The sequence below is a fragment of the Anolis sagrei genome, chromosome 4 (genome assembly GCF_037176765.1).
Source record: "Anolis sagrei isolate rAnoSag1 chromosome 4, rAnoSag1.mat, whole genome shotgun sequence".
In the NCBI taxonomy this organism is placed as follows: domain Eukaryota; kingdom Metazoa; phylum Chordata; class Lepidosauria; order Squamata; family Dactyloidae; genus Anolis; species Anolis sagrei.
The window spans coordinates 22,342,450-22,358,686 of NC_090024.1; the positions used below are offsets into that span (position 1 = coordinate 22,342,450).

At 42.6% G+C, this 16,237-nt stretch overlaps 1 protein-coding gene across 2 annotated transcripts in view; it reads left to right on the plus strand.

The window, feature by feature from the left end:
• The first annotated feature begins 2,134 nt into the window (after positions 1–2,134).
• Positions 2,135–16,237, plus strand: part of SAMD12 (sterile alpha motif domain containing 12) — a 226,711-nt gene continuing 212,608 nt past the window's right edge. Inside the window, exon 1 of one of the 2 annotated variants that reach the window (XM_060775815.2) lies at positions 2,135–2,529. In XM_060775815.2, coding sequence (XP_060631798.2) covers positions 2,517–2,529 — 13 coding nt within the window. In that variant the 5' untranslated portion in view covers positions 2,135–2,516. The remainder of the gene's footprint in view (positions 2,530–16,237) is intronic. The other variant, XM_060775814.2, reaches the window with a different exon arrangement.

A 16,237-nucleotide genomic window follows, 5' to 3' on the forward strand; every position in this document is an offset into this window, starting at 1 on the left:
TGCAACATTTGTTTCATTTTGAAAAACAAAATGTTATATTTTATTGTTTTTATTATTTTAACATTTTTACTGTTACATATTCTTAATTATGTTACTTTGTAACCTTTGTTTTTACTGGGCTTGATCTCCACATAAGACACCCCAAGTCCCTTCGGGGAGATGGAGGCAGGATGTAAGAAAAAAATATTCACACCTAGCTCCAGCAGACAAGAGTCCTTTGTCTCACCCTGGTCATTCCACAGATATATAAACCCTTTTGCCTAGTTCCAACAGACCTCACTACCTCTGAGGATGCTTGCCATAGATGCAGGTGAAACATCAAGAGAGAATGCCTCTAGACCATGGCCATACAGCCCGAAAAAACCTACAACCCAGAAAAAATATTGTTGTTTTTTTATATTTTGATACAGTTTACTCTCAGCACCCATAGGGATTGGTAGATGCTGGCTAAATGTAGTTTCTCGTTGCTTGAGAATTATTATATCCAAACCCTACCAAAAACTCTGTATTGACTTGATATACTGTACTACAGTAATTAAATGCAAATTTAGACAAATAAAGTCAAAATTAATGAAACACAGTTTCACTGTGCTCTAAAAATTGATTTTACGGTATTATAAAATGATTTGTATTTTTTTTTATTTTGTTGCCGGTTGTTTAAGAGTTTCAGTTGTCCGAGTTCTGGTTAACTGAGAGTCAAATCTCTCAATGTATGTATATCAGGCATGTGCAAATTTGAGCTTTCCAGGTGTTAAGCGGCTGAGGAGGAAAAGAAAGGGGCCAATGGGTGATAGGAATTGTGGGAGTTGAAGTCCAAAACACCTGGAGGCTGAGGGGAAAAGGAAAGGGCCAGAGGCTGTTAGGAATTGTGGAAGTCCAAAATATCTTGAGGCTGAGGGTGAAAAGGAGGGGGGCTGAGGCTGTTAGGAATTGTGGGAGTTGAAGTCCAAAACACCTGGAGGCTAAGAGGGAAAAGGAAAGGGCAAGAGGTTGTTAGGAATTGTGGGAGTTGAAGTCCAAAACACCTGGAGGCTGAAAGGGAAAGGGCCCGAGGTTGTTAGGAATTGTGGGAGTTGAAGTCCAAGACACCTGAAGGCTGAGAGGGAAAAGGAAAGGGCCTGAGGCTATTAAGAATTGTGGGAGTTGAAGTCCAAAACACCTGGAGGCTGAGAGGGAAAAGGAAAGGGCCTGAGGCTGTTAGGAATTGTGGGAGCTGAAGTCCAAAATATCTGGGGGCTGGGAGGGAAAAGGAAAGGGCCGGAGGCTGTTAGGAATTGTGGGAGTTGAAGTCCAAAACACCTAGAGGTTGAGAGAGAAAATGAAAGGGCCTGAGGCTGTTAGGAATTGTGGGAGTTGAAGTCCAAAACACCTGGAGGCTGAGGGGAAAAGGAAAGGGCCAGAGGCTGTTAGGAATTGTGGAAGTCCAAAATATCTTGAGGCTGAGGGTGAAAAGGAGGGGGGGCTGAGGCTGTTAGGAATTGTGGGAGTTGAAGTCCAAAACACCTGGAGGCTGAGGGGGAAAAGGACCTGAGGCTGTTAGGAATTGTGGGAGCTGAAGTCCAAAACACCTGGGGGCTGAGAGGGAAAAGGAAAGGGCCGGAGGCTGTTAGGAATTGTGGGAGTTGAAGTCCAAAACACCTAGAGGTTGAGAGGGAAAATGAAAGGAGCCGAGGCTGTTAGGAATTGTGGGAGTTGAAGTCCAAAACACCTGGAGGGCCCAAGTTTGCCCATGCCTGATCTATATAATCAGCAAACAAAGAGGAATAGAGAAGGAAGGAGGGATTCCTCCTTTTAGGGCCTTTGAAGATCTTAATCCAGCCCTGACTTCAGATAAGAGGGACTCAACTTGGAATATAGGGCAAGGCTCTATTCCAAAACAATATGACTAGTCGGTACTCTAATTACACTGTATCCAGATTGGGTGCCATGCTTTCTCTCTGCGAGGCAGCTGCAGGCGAGGCTGCTCCAGGAGGCAGATGGTCCTCCAGCGTTGCCAAGGTCCCCTCCCCTCACTCAGCTGTGATTCCCTTCTCCTGCCTCTACCTGCCTCGCCTTCCAATTTGCCCAGCCAGTCCTCAATCAGGTCGCTGCCAAACCCGTGCCAACGCTGCACCTCGGGATTTGTAGTTCCCTGGCCCTTGTGGGCTCCGCTTGCCCAAGGCAAGGCAGAGAAGAAGGCCACCCTTCTCTCCTGGGGTTCAACTTGCCTGGCAGGAAAATGCGCATGGAGGGCGCCCCAATCCCTGAGGGATGGAGCAGCACCTTTGTGGCTCTGCTTGACCTAAGCGCCAAAACTACATTTCCCAGCCTGCCGCGGGAACGCGACTAACCCTGCAGGTTGCTCTCGGTTGCAGAGGAGCCAAAGAGAAAACAGTGGAGGGAGAAGGAAGGAAGGAAAGAGAGAAAGAAAGAAAGCGAAAAGGAAGGGGTGGGGAGGACAAAAGGAGGCGCAGCAGCAGCACCAGCAGCATCTCTGGGCAGGCGAAGGATGCATGCGCTAAGCGAGCTCTGAGAGAATGGCTGTGGAAGGTAAGGGCTGCCTCTCTGTCTCTCCCCTTCGCCCCCGGCCCACCTCCTCCTCCTCCGGCGCCCACCTCCACGGCCTCGCCTTGGCACTCACCTGAGCCACCAAGGCCCTGCCTGCCCACGGAGGGAGGGAGGGAAGGAGAAGGAAGCAGCCTTGCTTTCTTGCTGGCTTTGCAAAACGCACCAGGCTGGAGGTGGGCTTGGCACAGAGGAATGGGGCCCTCCAGGTGGCAGCAGGTGGGCCACGCAGGGCCTGCCAGGAGGACCCTTGGCGAGAATGAAGGCTGTGGCTTTGAAACATCCCACCTAGAGTATTTACATCCAGACATACAATGCCTAAATCCCCCAAAGCAGGGGTTCCCAGCCTTTTTTTTTTTTTTTTTTTGTCCAGGGACCACTTAGACTAGGGACCAATTTGAGTACAGGCCATCTAAACAGGGACCACTTAGACTGGGGACCACTTTGAGCAGGGACCACTTAAAAGGGATCACTTAACCAGGGATCACTTAACCAGAGACAAGTTAAATGGATCACTTGACCAGGGACCACTTGACCAGAAACAACATTGAACAGGGACCACTTTGACTATGGACCACTTTGACCAGGGGTCACTTAACCAGGGACTACTTAAACAGGGATCACTTGACCAGGGACCACTTGCCAGAGACCACCTTGACCAGGGACCACTTGACCGGGGACCACTTGAACAGGAACCATATTGAACAGGAACCACTTTGACCAGGGACAACTTAAACAGGGATCACTTAAACAGAGATCAGTTGACTAGGGACCACTTTGGCCAGAGACCACTTGCCAGAGACCACTTTGACCAGGAACCACTTGACCAGGGACCACTTGAACAGGGACCATATTGAACAGGAACCACTTTGACCAGGGACCACTTAAACAGGGATCACTTAACCAGGAACCACTTAAACAGAGATCAGTTGACCAGGGACCACTTTGGCCAGAGACCACTTGCCAGAGATCACTTTGACCAGGAACCACTTAAACAGGGACCACTTGAACAGGAACCACTTTGATCATGGACCTCTTGAACAGGGACTGCTTAAGCAGGGACCACTTGAACAGGAACTGCCTAAGCAGGGACCACTTAAACAGAGACTGCTTTGACCAGGGACCACTTGCCAGCGACCACTTAAACAGAGACTACATTGACCAGGGGCCACATTGACCAGGGACCACTCTCCAACATTTGTACCAAAAGGGTTACGAATCAGTTTTGGTCAACTTTAGATTCGACATGGTTATTTAGGGTGCTGATTCAGAAAATAGCATTGGATAGACCACATCAGCTCTAGTTTCTGATACAGAACATATGCCATCCAGTAGTCACCATCTGCTCACCCATAGAAATCCATATTTAATCATCTAGAGCTGATGTGGGTTGTCAACCTCTCCCCTCATCCTCATTGCCTCAGCACTATAAGAGGGTTTCGCGAGACCAGCCGCTCTAGTTGCCATGTAGTTTTGAAGCAACAGTGTAGTAATGGTGAGGCTGCGGACCATATTTTCATTCTTTTGGGCTGTTGGTGGTCCATGGACAAAAGGTTAGGAACCACTGTCCTAAAGACACCAGGTCTTGTCTAGTCTTGGAAGCTCAGCAGGATCAGGCCTGTTAGTTTTTGGATGAGAGATGCCACTGATTTCAGATGTTGTAGGGTATATTTCAGAAGAAGGGACTGGCAAAAACATCTATAAGGATTCCTTGTCTAAGAAAATTAGTAAGGTTGGTATATGTTGACCAGTAACTTGAAGATACACTGTCACAGGTAGAACATCCCTGCCACAGGTTCCCAATCTTTGGTCTTCCAGATGTTTTGGACTTCAGCTCCCAGAATTCCCGACAATTGGTCAATCTGGCAGGGGTTTCTGGGAGATGAAGTCCCAAATACTTTGAGGACCAAAGATTGGAAGCTACTCTCTTCTCTGGAAATTCAAAATGGTCCAAAAACCAAAATTGCCCACCTGGGTGGCAGAGATAGTGATCCTTTTGGTTTCTTAATTCATGACAGTTGCCCAATCTAGCTGGGGTTTCTGGGAGTTGACGTCTCAAAGGCCTCCCCTGTTTGGTAGTAAGAAAAAAAGAAAAAAAGAAAGGGAGAGTGGTAGAGGATAAAGAAACAGCCAGGCTTTCCAGCCTTTCCCGAATGCACAAGATGATAGTGGGCTTGGCATAGAGGTGTATGCAGGAATGGGCCCTTCCAGGTGGCAGAAGGTGAGCCACCCAGGGCTTGACAGGAAGACTGAGGTCTCCTTTCAGACAGCCTTTGCAAGAAAGACAGACATACCAGGCATGGGCAAACTACTGGCTTTTAGGAATTGTGGGAGTTGGAGTCCAAAACACCTGGAGGGCCAAAGTTTGTCCATGCCTCATCTATCCTGTAGAATTAAGACAGTTTGACACCATTTGAACTGTAACAGTTAGAGCTATGGAATCCTGGGAGTTGTAGGCCCTGTGAAATTCATGGGACCACCTTAAAATGACAGGGAACTTGAAGGCACACACAAACATAGGTTGACTAGATACTTTCTTCTCTGAAAATCCGAAATGTTTCAAAGTCCAAAATTCCCCATCTGGGTGGTTGAGATAGCGACAGCTTTGCTTTCCGAATGTCAAGTGCTCACACTTGGTTTCATGCACAACATTTTAACAAAATTGTGCATAAAATTAACTTCATGCTCTGTGTAAAAGGTGCACATGAAACATACACCAATTTCATGTTTAGACATGACCCCTACATCCAAGATATCTTGTGTCATGTATGCAAATATTTCAAAATATTCCAACACTCCTAATCCCAAGGAATATTCAACCTGCACCTCACCTCCTTCCCTGGCCTTTTCCATCCTATCTCCTTTAACATGGAGACACATCCATTCCTTTGCCAGTCATCTCCATCACCCTAAGTGCATTGCATGATGGCCTATTTTTCATTGTTTCCCTACATCTCCTTTCCCAAACTGCCAGGAATGTAACTTCATTCCTTAGATGTCACTTTAATGTATAATGTCTACAGTGCTTGTCTATGCTGTCACTTCTGTTATATCTTTTTTTTTAATGCCCAGGCCCAATTTTAAGGCATGTTTTTGCACTACCTTATGAGGTAGTCTGTTCTTAACATACAGATCCTTATTCTGGATTTTGTGATGTTGATTCCTTATCTCAGTGGTTCTCAGTCTATGAGTCCCTAGGTGTTTGGCGTAAAACTTCCAGGAATCCCAGCCAGTTTACCAGCTGTTAGGATTTCTGGGAGTTGAAGGCTAAAACATCCGGGGACCCACAGGTTGAAAAGCCTTACCTGGAATACTGAAATCCAAAATGTCTACATTGGTGGCTGAGGTTGTGTGCTTTTTTCTTCCTGATGATTCAATATATAAAAACTTGGTTTAATTCACAAATTTATTTTTAAAAATAGTGTGTATAAAAATACCATCAGGTATGTGTATCAGTGCATATGAACTTGAGTCCCATCTCCATATATACAAATACAAGTATTCCAAAATCTAAAACATTTCTGCTCCCAAGCAATTCAGATAAGAGGCCTGTAATGTTAAATGCAGAAATTGTTTTCTATAGGACAAGAGCCTGAAATTTCTGAAGTAAGGTGGGGGGGGGGGGGACTATTTGATGAAACCCAAGAAGGGTTTTTTTTTTTGTTTTGTTTCATGATCCGATCCAGTGAGAAATTCAATCACATTAGGCACTATCTAAAAGAGAACATGTCTTTTATTTTTTATACATCCCCCCCCCTCCCCAATGTGAATGGATGGAAGGAATCTGAGGTGTACATTTGATTGTTGTCTCTGTTCATGCTATTGTCCATGGTCCATCAAACCTCAGATCTGCATAAACTGAGGCCTAATATAGGTGGTATGTATCCTCCAGAATCATTTGAGGCCCAGTTCCACCTGATATCTATTGTGGTTTGAAACCTGGCAGGTCAACCAGCAAGGATAGCCTAAAGCAGTAGTTCCCAACCTTTTATTTGACCAGGGACCACTTGACCAAGGCTCACTTGAACAGGGACCATTTTGACCAGGGACCACTCCCTGACATTATTACCAAAAGAGTTATGAATCAGTTTTATGGTCAACTTTAGAATTAGTTTGGTTATTTGGGGTGCTGATTCAGAAAATTACATTGGATAGACCACATCAGCTCTAGTTTCTGATACAGAACATATGCCATCCAGTAGTCACCATCTGCTCATCCACAGAAAACTTTATCTAATAATCTAGAGCTGATGTGGTAGTAGTAATCTTTCGTGGATAGTCATCCTCTCCCCTCCCGACATCCCTGGTGCCTCGACACTATAAGAGGGTTTCGCGAGACTCGTCGCTCTTGTTGCCGTGTGGTTTCAAGGCAATGGTGTAGTAATGGTGAGGCCACGGGCCATATTTTCATTTTTGCGGACCACTGGAGGTCCACGGACCACAGGTTGAGAACCACTGTCCTAAAGGGATAAAGTATAAAGACCACTGAGTAGAATTCAACACCTCCCGTTCCGGTAATGATGATACAAGAAAAGATAGCAACACTGGCTATTTTGATCTTAGTAGTTTTCAAACTTATGGATCCTGTTGTTGTTTATTCGTTCAGCCGCTTCCAACTCTTTGTGACCTCATGGACCAGCCCACGCCATAGCTCCCTGTCGGCCGTCACCACCCGCAGGTCCTTCAGAGTCAAGCCAATCACTTCAAGGATACCATCCATCCATCTTGCCCTTGGTCAGCCCCTCTTTTTTTTCCTTCCATTTTCCCCAGCATCATTGTCTTCTCTAAGCTTCCCTGTCTTCTCATGATGTGGCCAAAGTACTTCATCTTTGCCTCTACTATCCTTCCCTCCAATGAGCAGTCGAGCTTTATTTCCTGAAGTATGGACTGGTTTTGAAATATAAAATACTCCAGAATTGCCCACATGGGTGGGTGTGATGGTAACACCTTTGCTTTCTGGTGATTCAATGTACAAAAACTTCATTCCATATACAGAATATTGTGTACATCAGGCTCTCTGTATAAGGTCTGTATGAAACATAAATGCATTTGGGCCCAATCTCTACAATGTCTCATGATGTGTATATATGTAAATAAAGATATTCCAAAATCCCAGAAACCCTAAAATCCAAAACACTTCTGTACCAAGCATTTCTTATAAGGCATACTCAACCTGTATTGCATTGCTGCCTCTCAGAAGCTATAGATCAGACTAATTATTCATTTAATTTATATCCCGTCTTTCTCCCAATATAGAATCCAAGGTATTGCATTACAAAAGTAATACTTAATAACATTATTTCACTATTATTATTTAAGGAACTTCTTCCTCTTATCATCATTTGCTGCCAAAGTTACCAGATTGACAACTGGAGAGGGCTTCTGTAACTTTAATAGTTGTGTAGAAGAAGGAATTCAGCAGATGTGGCTTGCCACATAACCAGGTAACAACTACAGACATTCCTTCTACTCGACCATTAAAGTCAAATGAATTTACTCTAGTTTTCATTCTGATAACCCTTTTTGCTGCTGAAAGATCCTAATTTCCTCTTTCCAAGCTTTTTTTTCTCCATCAAGCCTCCTGTTCTCAACTCTCCACCCATACCTAACATTATTTAACATTAAATTCAATTCAATTTCTAGTGTTTCTTGATAGTAGTGTGTGCCACTCTTTAATGAAGGAAAAAAGGAAGGTCCCTGAATCTTTTCAAAACCATATTTTTAAATAGTGTATTATTGTGCAGTGCATATTGAAGAAATAGTTTAAGCACACTCCATGGCTTAACCCTGTCCATTTTGATCTTCCCCATCCTAACACCCCCTGATGATGCATCGCAATCTGCTTTTGAAAATCCCTTCAGGTTCAAAAGCAGCTTATTGTGTATCTGTGGGTACTACCACTTGAAAATAGAAGTCACAATGACCCTCAGATAGATGTTCTGTATCCTTTCTGTATCCATATTTATTATTTACTTATTTATTTTATTTACAGTTCTTATATTCCGCCCTTCTCACCCCGCAGGGGACTCAGGGCGGATTACAGTAAACACATATATGGCAAACATTCAATGCCAGTTTGACAGACAACAAATACAGACAAATATACCAAGGCTATTTAACTTTTTTCTGGCCGCCAGGGGAGCTGCTGCTTTTCATCGTCCATCAACGACACCGATGAAGTTCTTCCGCATTCCACATTCCCCAGAGTCTTCTTTCTTTATGGCCTCATAAATTAGTTAAATTCAGCCTCCCACACAAGGTGGTGCCTTATTTTCCTACTTGACAGATGCAACTGTCTTTCGGGTTGCAAAGGTCGACAACGGGCTACACAATGGCTGGACACCCACTCCAGCCCGGGCTGGCCTCGAACTCATGACCTTTTGGTCAGAGTGATCTTAATGCAGCTGACACTCAGCCAGCTGAGCCACAATCTTTGGATCCCAGAATGTAAAAAAGAACCATTGACAAATTAAAATTGCCTCTAGAATAAATATATGATAAAAATGGTAGTATTCCACAAATTTTATATGAAAATATGCAAACATAGCTAGTGCTCACACTGTTTCTGGTAAATATATGTTAGGCTGCTTTGAGTCCCCTTTGGGAGAGATAAAGTAGGGAATTAATAACTATAATTATAATTATCATAGACTATTGATGATTGCTAGATGTTGCTGCGTATTGTACTCTGTGGTTGTTTTAATATTGTTTGGAATGCATTTTATGCATTTTGTTGTTGTATTTTAACCTTGTTGAGTCTCGGGCTTGTTCCCATGTAAGCCTCCCCAAATACCTTTGGGGAGATGGAGGCAGGGTACAAAAATAAAGTTGTTGTTGTTCTTATTTTTGAAGCCAGGTTAAGGTAGCACATCTATATGGCCTTATGCAATGAGTTGAATTTCTTCCTCTCAACTTTCTTCACTTGCACAGTCAATAGGAAGGCACAAACTAATTTAGGTCTGTTACCTGCTTTCCTGAACATCCAAAGTCTAAAATTGAGAAGGGAGAAGGAGAACAAATTGTTGAGGCCATTAGTGGCTACTACACAGGTTGGATGTACATGATCTCCAGTATCAGAACCAGCTTGCCACTATAAAGGCAGTCCTCGAATTACAAATGCGATAGTTTCTGTAGGTTTGTTCTTAAGTTGAATTTTTTGTAAGTTGGAACAGTGTGTATGTATGCTCTGTATAGCATGGGGAAGTGTTAACACCCCATTAGAGTTTGTTTTGCTGCCTGTTCTCCTGCTCAGAAGATTTCACCTCACTTTCTGTTCCTGGGATAATTGGATTTAGAAAAATGTGGCTTGTTGTGGAAACAAGATTGGTGAGAAAGCTTCAGTTGAGATACCTTTTCCCTATAATAACTCTTTCAGGAGTGAACTTCATAGGGGTAGATTTCACTCACTTTCTGCTGTCTCATCTTTAACTGTGAGTCATTTGTAAGTTGGATGTTTGTAACTCGGGGGTTACCTGTATATTACCTTGGGGCAGATGTTGTCATTGTGCATTGTGTTCTTCTCCTAGGTTTCTTATGGACCACTGGGCGGCCATTATGTGAATACAAGACTGGACTAGAGAGACCTTTGGTCTGATCCAGTGTGGCTCTGAATGTTATAAGACTCCATCAGTGATGCCTTTGTATGGACAACCTCTTCTTCCAAATGCTGTATAGATAGCATGGAGGTCTGAAGAAGGTTTATAATTGCATTCAGCATAAGTTGGTACAATAGTGAAGGAGGGGTTCAACTCCCCAAATCCCCCAGTTTTGGGGAAACTGGTTATGCAAGCTGGGACATTCTTGTAGTTGTGTTCCCAAAAGATAACCCTTATCATGCCCGGAATGTGTGTAAAAACTATCTGGTGATTAGAAATTCTCTTACAAAGATTCAATGTGTGCTGGATCATAGGTGGAATTTGTATGTTGTAGATGATTGGTCTGTAGTCACTTCTAAGCTTTCATGTTCAGCCAAATGCTTGCATGAGATTTTTAGGCCCATATGTTGTATTTACTTACCTAGCATTAAATTAAACTCACTGAGTACAGGATTGTACCATCAGTATGCTAAATTCTTTCTAGGGGGATTTATGATTTTCTTTAGAAATCATTTTAAAATCACTTTTCTCCTGTGGTCTCACAGGAAACATCCAGTGCAGTTTTCAATGGCAAGTGTAAAGCAGTAATAATTTTTTAAAAAATAATGAAACAGAGCAGCTAAAACACAAAGCTAACTAGAACATAATTTGTGGTAATGGAGGGGGATTGGTACATAAACCCAAAGGGGATGCAAAAAAGAAGAATCCCAACTTGTGCATGGCAATGAGTTTCATTGGAGTAAATTAAACCATGAGCGTATACATACATGCATTTCATATGGTTATTAATAACTCAGAAAGCAATTTCTTGCATATTTCCTTAGAGGTATGTCCTAATACATTCAGTGAATGTACTCCCTGGTAACTATAGGATCATAAATGTTCAGTGTGTTGGTTAAATAACTTGAGATACTTTTGGATTTGCTGGCAGCTATTTTGTTGTTCCCTTGTATAAGCCATAAACAAAGCAGGGAATCTAAATAAACTAGGGTTAGTTTCAGAAGTAGCCAGAATATTTTATCATTATTTTTGAGATAGTTTCAAATCCTAACAAGTGTTGAAGGTGTTAACTACAGTTTACTTATTATAAAAAATGGCGTTTGGCAGTTATAATTTGATTCATAGGAAAATATGCAACAGTTGAAGCCAATGTCAGTTTAGATGATAAATATTTATAGATGAAAATGCCTTTGTTGTTGATTCAGTAGCATATTATTTCAAAGTATTTTGTTTGCTTATGAAAGTTCCTCCCATTTTTTCCTCTGACCAAGAAATGGCCACTTCCCCATTCTTTCTGCTTGAGAAGGCATTAATCTAAAATACACACCTTAATTGTATATCCTGGTTACTACAATAATTGTAGTAATAACGTTCTGTTCTAAAGAACAAGGGGAAATGTTTCAGGCTGTGTGAACAAAGGGAAAATTCTCATGGTATTCAAGTAAGCTATATTTCAGAACAAGGAACTGGACTCTGAATATTCCTTGCCTTAGAAAATCATTGAAATTCATAAGTCATCCTAGGTCAACAGGTGTTTTGAACAGACATAATATATACATACAGTCAGCTAGTCCTTCCAGTTGTGAGAGAAAAAATGTTTTGGACTGAAATGAATATATAAAATCCATAGACAATACTTTAATAAAGATAAACTCGGGTGTCATAGGAGCCCCTGGTGGTGCAGTAGGTTAAACTGCTGAGCTGCTGAGCTTGTTGACCAAAAAGTTGCAGATTCAAATCCGGGGAGTGGTGTGAGCTTCCGCTGTCAGCCCCAGTTTCTGCCAACATAGCAGTTCAAAAACATGCAAATGTGAGTAAATCAATAGGTTCCCTTCCGGCTGGAGGATAGCGGTGCTCCTTGCAGTCATGCTGGCCACATGACTTTCGAGATGTTTACGGACAACTCTGGCTCTTTGCTTAGAAATGGAGATGAGCACTAACTCCCAGAGTCAGACACGACTGGACTTAATGTCAGGGGATAACCTTTACTGTTACCTTTACAAGTGTCATAAAACAATATTGAATGCTTTTGAGTTGCTGAGAAGTCTCCACCAGGCTAGGTGGTGCAAAAGATAGGGGATGGGAGAAGAAACAGAAATGTCTCCAGTTAAGTCAAGGTCATAAGGTCTAGGGCACTTTCACATTACTCAATTAGAACATTGTAATTCCACAGTAATTGCCATTGTAATGTATTATGGAGTCCTGGGTTTTGTAGTTCAAGGAGGGGCAACTTAACTCTTAGCCTGATTGCTGTAGTGCTTCGCTAAACCACAAACTCTAGGATTTTGTCATGGTAAGTTGAAGTGGAATCATACTGGTGTAAGAATGAAAAAGTGTATGAGTTCATCATTGTTAGCTGAAATTTCAAGGTGATGCTATTTAACCCTAGTAAGACAATTTACCCATCTTTCGTCTCTCTCCATGTTTTGTGTGTGTGTATGTGTGTGTGTGTGTGTTTGCCTGATGGAGAGACATGTGGCCCTTTAAAGTTTTTGTTGCTGTCCCCCATTTTTGGTCTGATCAAGATATTATCACAATATGAAATTTGCTAGATGCTGCAGTAGTTTCTGAACTGCAGAATACAAGAACATTTGGAAATGTGTATTTAATGATAGGCATCAGGTCAGGATTCCATTGAATGAAGAATGTGTGGTCCTCCAGATGTTGAAGGATGACAGCTGTCATTAGCTGTCATCCTTGTCAGTTCTGGCTTTGTCAGGAGGGGGGGGGGTTCACTCAATGAAGATCTGAAGTGCCAGATACTTCTGATTTGGGATGCAAATTTGAAAGGTCTCGAGGCCATTTTCTATTGGCTTATGGGTTTCACTAGCTTTTGGAATTAATAATGTTTGGAGGTTCAGCATTTATAGTTTCCTGAATCTCTTTGCTTTTTTTAACAACAGGTTTCTCTTGTTGAGAACTAGGTGTGCATGTTGGGTGGGGAGACATAATATTTGAGAAGACAGTTTTAGAAGGCATCCTGTGAAGATTTCCAGACTTTCTGAACCTCAACTTATTTGGAGCATCAGAGGGACACAGAATTAGAGTACAGTAAGACTCTCATAATTATGGAAAACTATGCCTGCAATTTCATGTATCCACACCTTGGAGCAAGTGGTCTTTCCAAGAATTTTCTGGGTCCTGCAGGTGATTCAATGGGATACTACACCAAGATGTTACTATAGGGTTGTGGTGGATGAAAGACTAACCATATTCCTAGAGATGTTACCACTCTAGTAATCTCTGGGAGTGGAAATGAAGGAATTTAATAGTGGCTGGTTAAATCTGCAGTTTCACTTAACTATGGTCCAATTAGGAACATATCCCCCACTGATATGGGGGTTGTACTGTAATAGGCTATCTAGCATTTGCACCTACAAGGGGATACCTATAGGGTACATGAATGCAAGGAATGTAAAATGTGCATTTGATTATTTGAAAACAGTTGTGGTCCTCCTGTTGATGGTGTGAAATGTACTACATTGTACAATCAATTATCCGTCAGGTGGAACTTAAGCAACTGGAACTCTCAAGCAAATAATACTTTACATAAAAATGAAAATAAATCATTTTATAATACAGTAAAATCAGTTTTTATTATACAGTGATATTGTGTTACATTAAGTTAAATTTGACATTATTTGTTTTATTTTCCTTTTTATTGTAGTATTTCAACATTAATATCAAGTCAATATAGAGTGTATGGTATAGTATGGAGTATATTATTATTTATTTATTACTGGTGCTTTTACCCCGCCCTTCTCAACCCCCGAGGGGGGACTCAGGGCGGCTTACAAAAAAGGCAGAATTCGATGCCTATACATAATAATACAGAGTATACAAAAATATAAAAGAACGATATACAAATGCAATTAAAACGATTATCATAATAAAACATCCGCACTGGTACCTAAGACATTGTATAAACATCATATAAACATCATATAAAGTCATTCTTATAATCAGCGTTTCGATTCCAGAGTTCCATATAACCAATCCGTTAGTCATTTCCTAGCCATCAGTGGAGTTCTTCTTTATTTACCCGCTTGTCCAAATGCCTTGTCCCAGATCCATGTTTTTAGTTTTTTCCTGAAGGAAAGGAGCGTAGTTGCAGATCTGATTTCCCCGGGGAGAGAGTTCCATAGGCGGGGGGCCACCGCTGAGAAGGCCCTGCTCCTCGTCCCCGCCAATCTCACCTGTGATAGAGGCGGGGTCGAGAGCAGGGCCTCCCCAGAAGATCTTAGGCTCCGGGGTGGGACGTAGAGGGAAATCCGTTCGGACAGATACACTGGGCCGGAACCGTATAGGGTTTTATAGGTCAAAACCAGCACTTTGAATTGTGCTCGGAACTGGATTGGCAGCCAGTGGAGCTGACATAACAGGGGGGTGGTATGCTCCCTGTATGACGCCCCGGTGAGCAATCTGGCTGCCTCTCGCTGGACTAGTTGGAGTTTCCGAGCAGTCTTCAAAGGCAACCCCACGTAGAGTGCGTTGCAGTAATCTAATATAGGGTTGTTATAGGTATAGGGTTGTTGTTGTTGTTGTTCATTCGTTCAGTGGTCTCCGACTCTTCGTGACCTCATGGACCAGCCCACGCCAGAGCTCCCTGTCGGCCGTCACCACCCCCAGCTCCTTCAAGGTCAGTCCAGTCACTTCAAGGATGCCATCCATCCATCTTGCCCTTGGTCGGCCCCTCTTCCTTTTGCCTTCCACTTTCCCCAGCATAATTGTCTTCTCTAGGCTTTGCTGTCTCCTCATGATGTGGCCAAAGGACTTCAACTTTGTCTCTAGTATCCTTCCCTCCAATGAGCAGTCGGGCTTTATTTCCTGGAGGATGGACTGGTTGGATCTTCTCGCAGTCCAAGGCACTCTCAGAACTTTCCTCCAGCACCACAGCTCAAAAGCATCGATCTTCCTTTGCTCGGCCTTCCCTAAGGTCCAGCTCTCATATCCGTAGGTTACTACAGGGAATACCATGGCTTTGACCAGGAGGATCTTTGTTGCCAGTCTGATGTCTCTACTCTTTACTATTTTATCGAGACTGGACATTGCTCTCCTCCCAAGAAGTAAGCGTCTTCTGATTTCCTGGCCACAGTCTGGAGTATAGGGTTAGTTAGGCCTATTTTAATAGTATCGCTCAAGCAACCAGAAATTACATTTATCTGGCAACTACCGATAAGTGCCGGTTAACTGAAAGTCTACTCCATAATGGGAACATAGTAAGTTGCAGAGATGATATTCAAGTCATTGTCAACATAATAACATTCATGGTTTTCTGTTATGGCTCAACATTGCCTTTTTAAAGCATGTGTTTGTATTTCTTTTTGTTACATTTGCAAAAATAGACAATAAGGGAGGTGGTTAAAGAGAAGTATACCAGCTGATTTTAAGTATCAGTCCATTGAGATGGCTGCCAAGGTAGGTCTATTTTTAGACCTTCGAGTTTTTAGAATGTTCCTTTAACTGCTTGTTTCCTTCTAGTCGAAGTGAAAGAAATAGGTCAGCGTGAATAGCGGAAGAGCCTTTTGATCTTGGTTGGATTGTTTGCAATTATTCCCCCTCCATGTGTTTATAGTGGTGGAGGAATTGGTAGTGGGAGATGAAATGTAGATAATCTTTTTGCACAAACTGGTACAAGTTTAGAGTACAAATAATTAGAGTAGGTGAAATACAGTGTGTGTGTGTGTATACACATACATACATATATACACACACACACACACACATATAGTGTATGATCCATGAATTAGTACAGTTGTCCCTCCACACTGGCAAGTTAGGAGCCCCCGGTGGCGCAGTGGGTAAAACCCCTGTGCCGGCAGGACTGAAGACCAACAGGTTGCAGGTTCAAATCCGGGGAGAGGCAGATGAACTCCCTCTATCAGCTCCAGCTCCTCATGCGGGGACATGAGATAAGCCTCCCACAAGGATGATAAAAACATCAAATCATCTGGGCGTCCCCTGGGCAACGTCCTTGCAAACGGCCAATTCTCTCACACCAGAAGCGACTTGCAGTTTCTCAAGTTGCTCCTGACACGACAAAAAAAAATTGGGAAGTTTGACTTTTGCAGATTATTCACAGATTTTGATGAAAAATC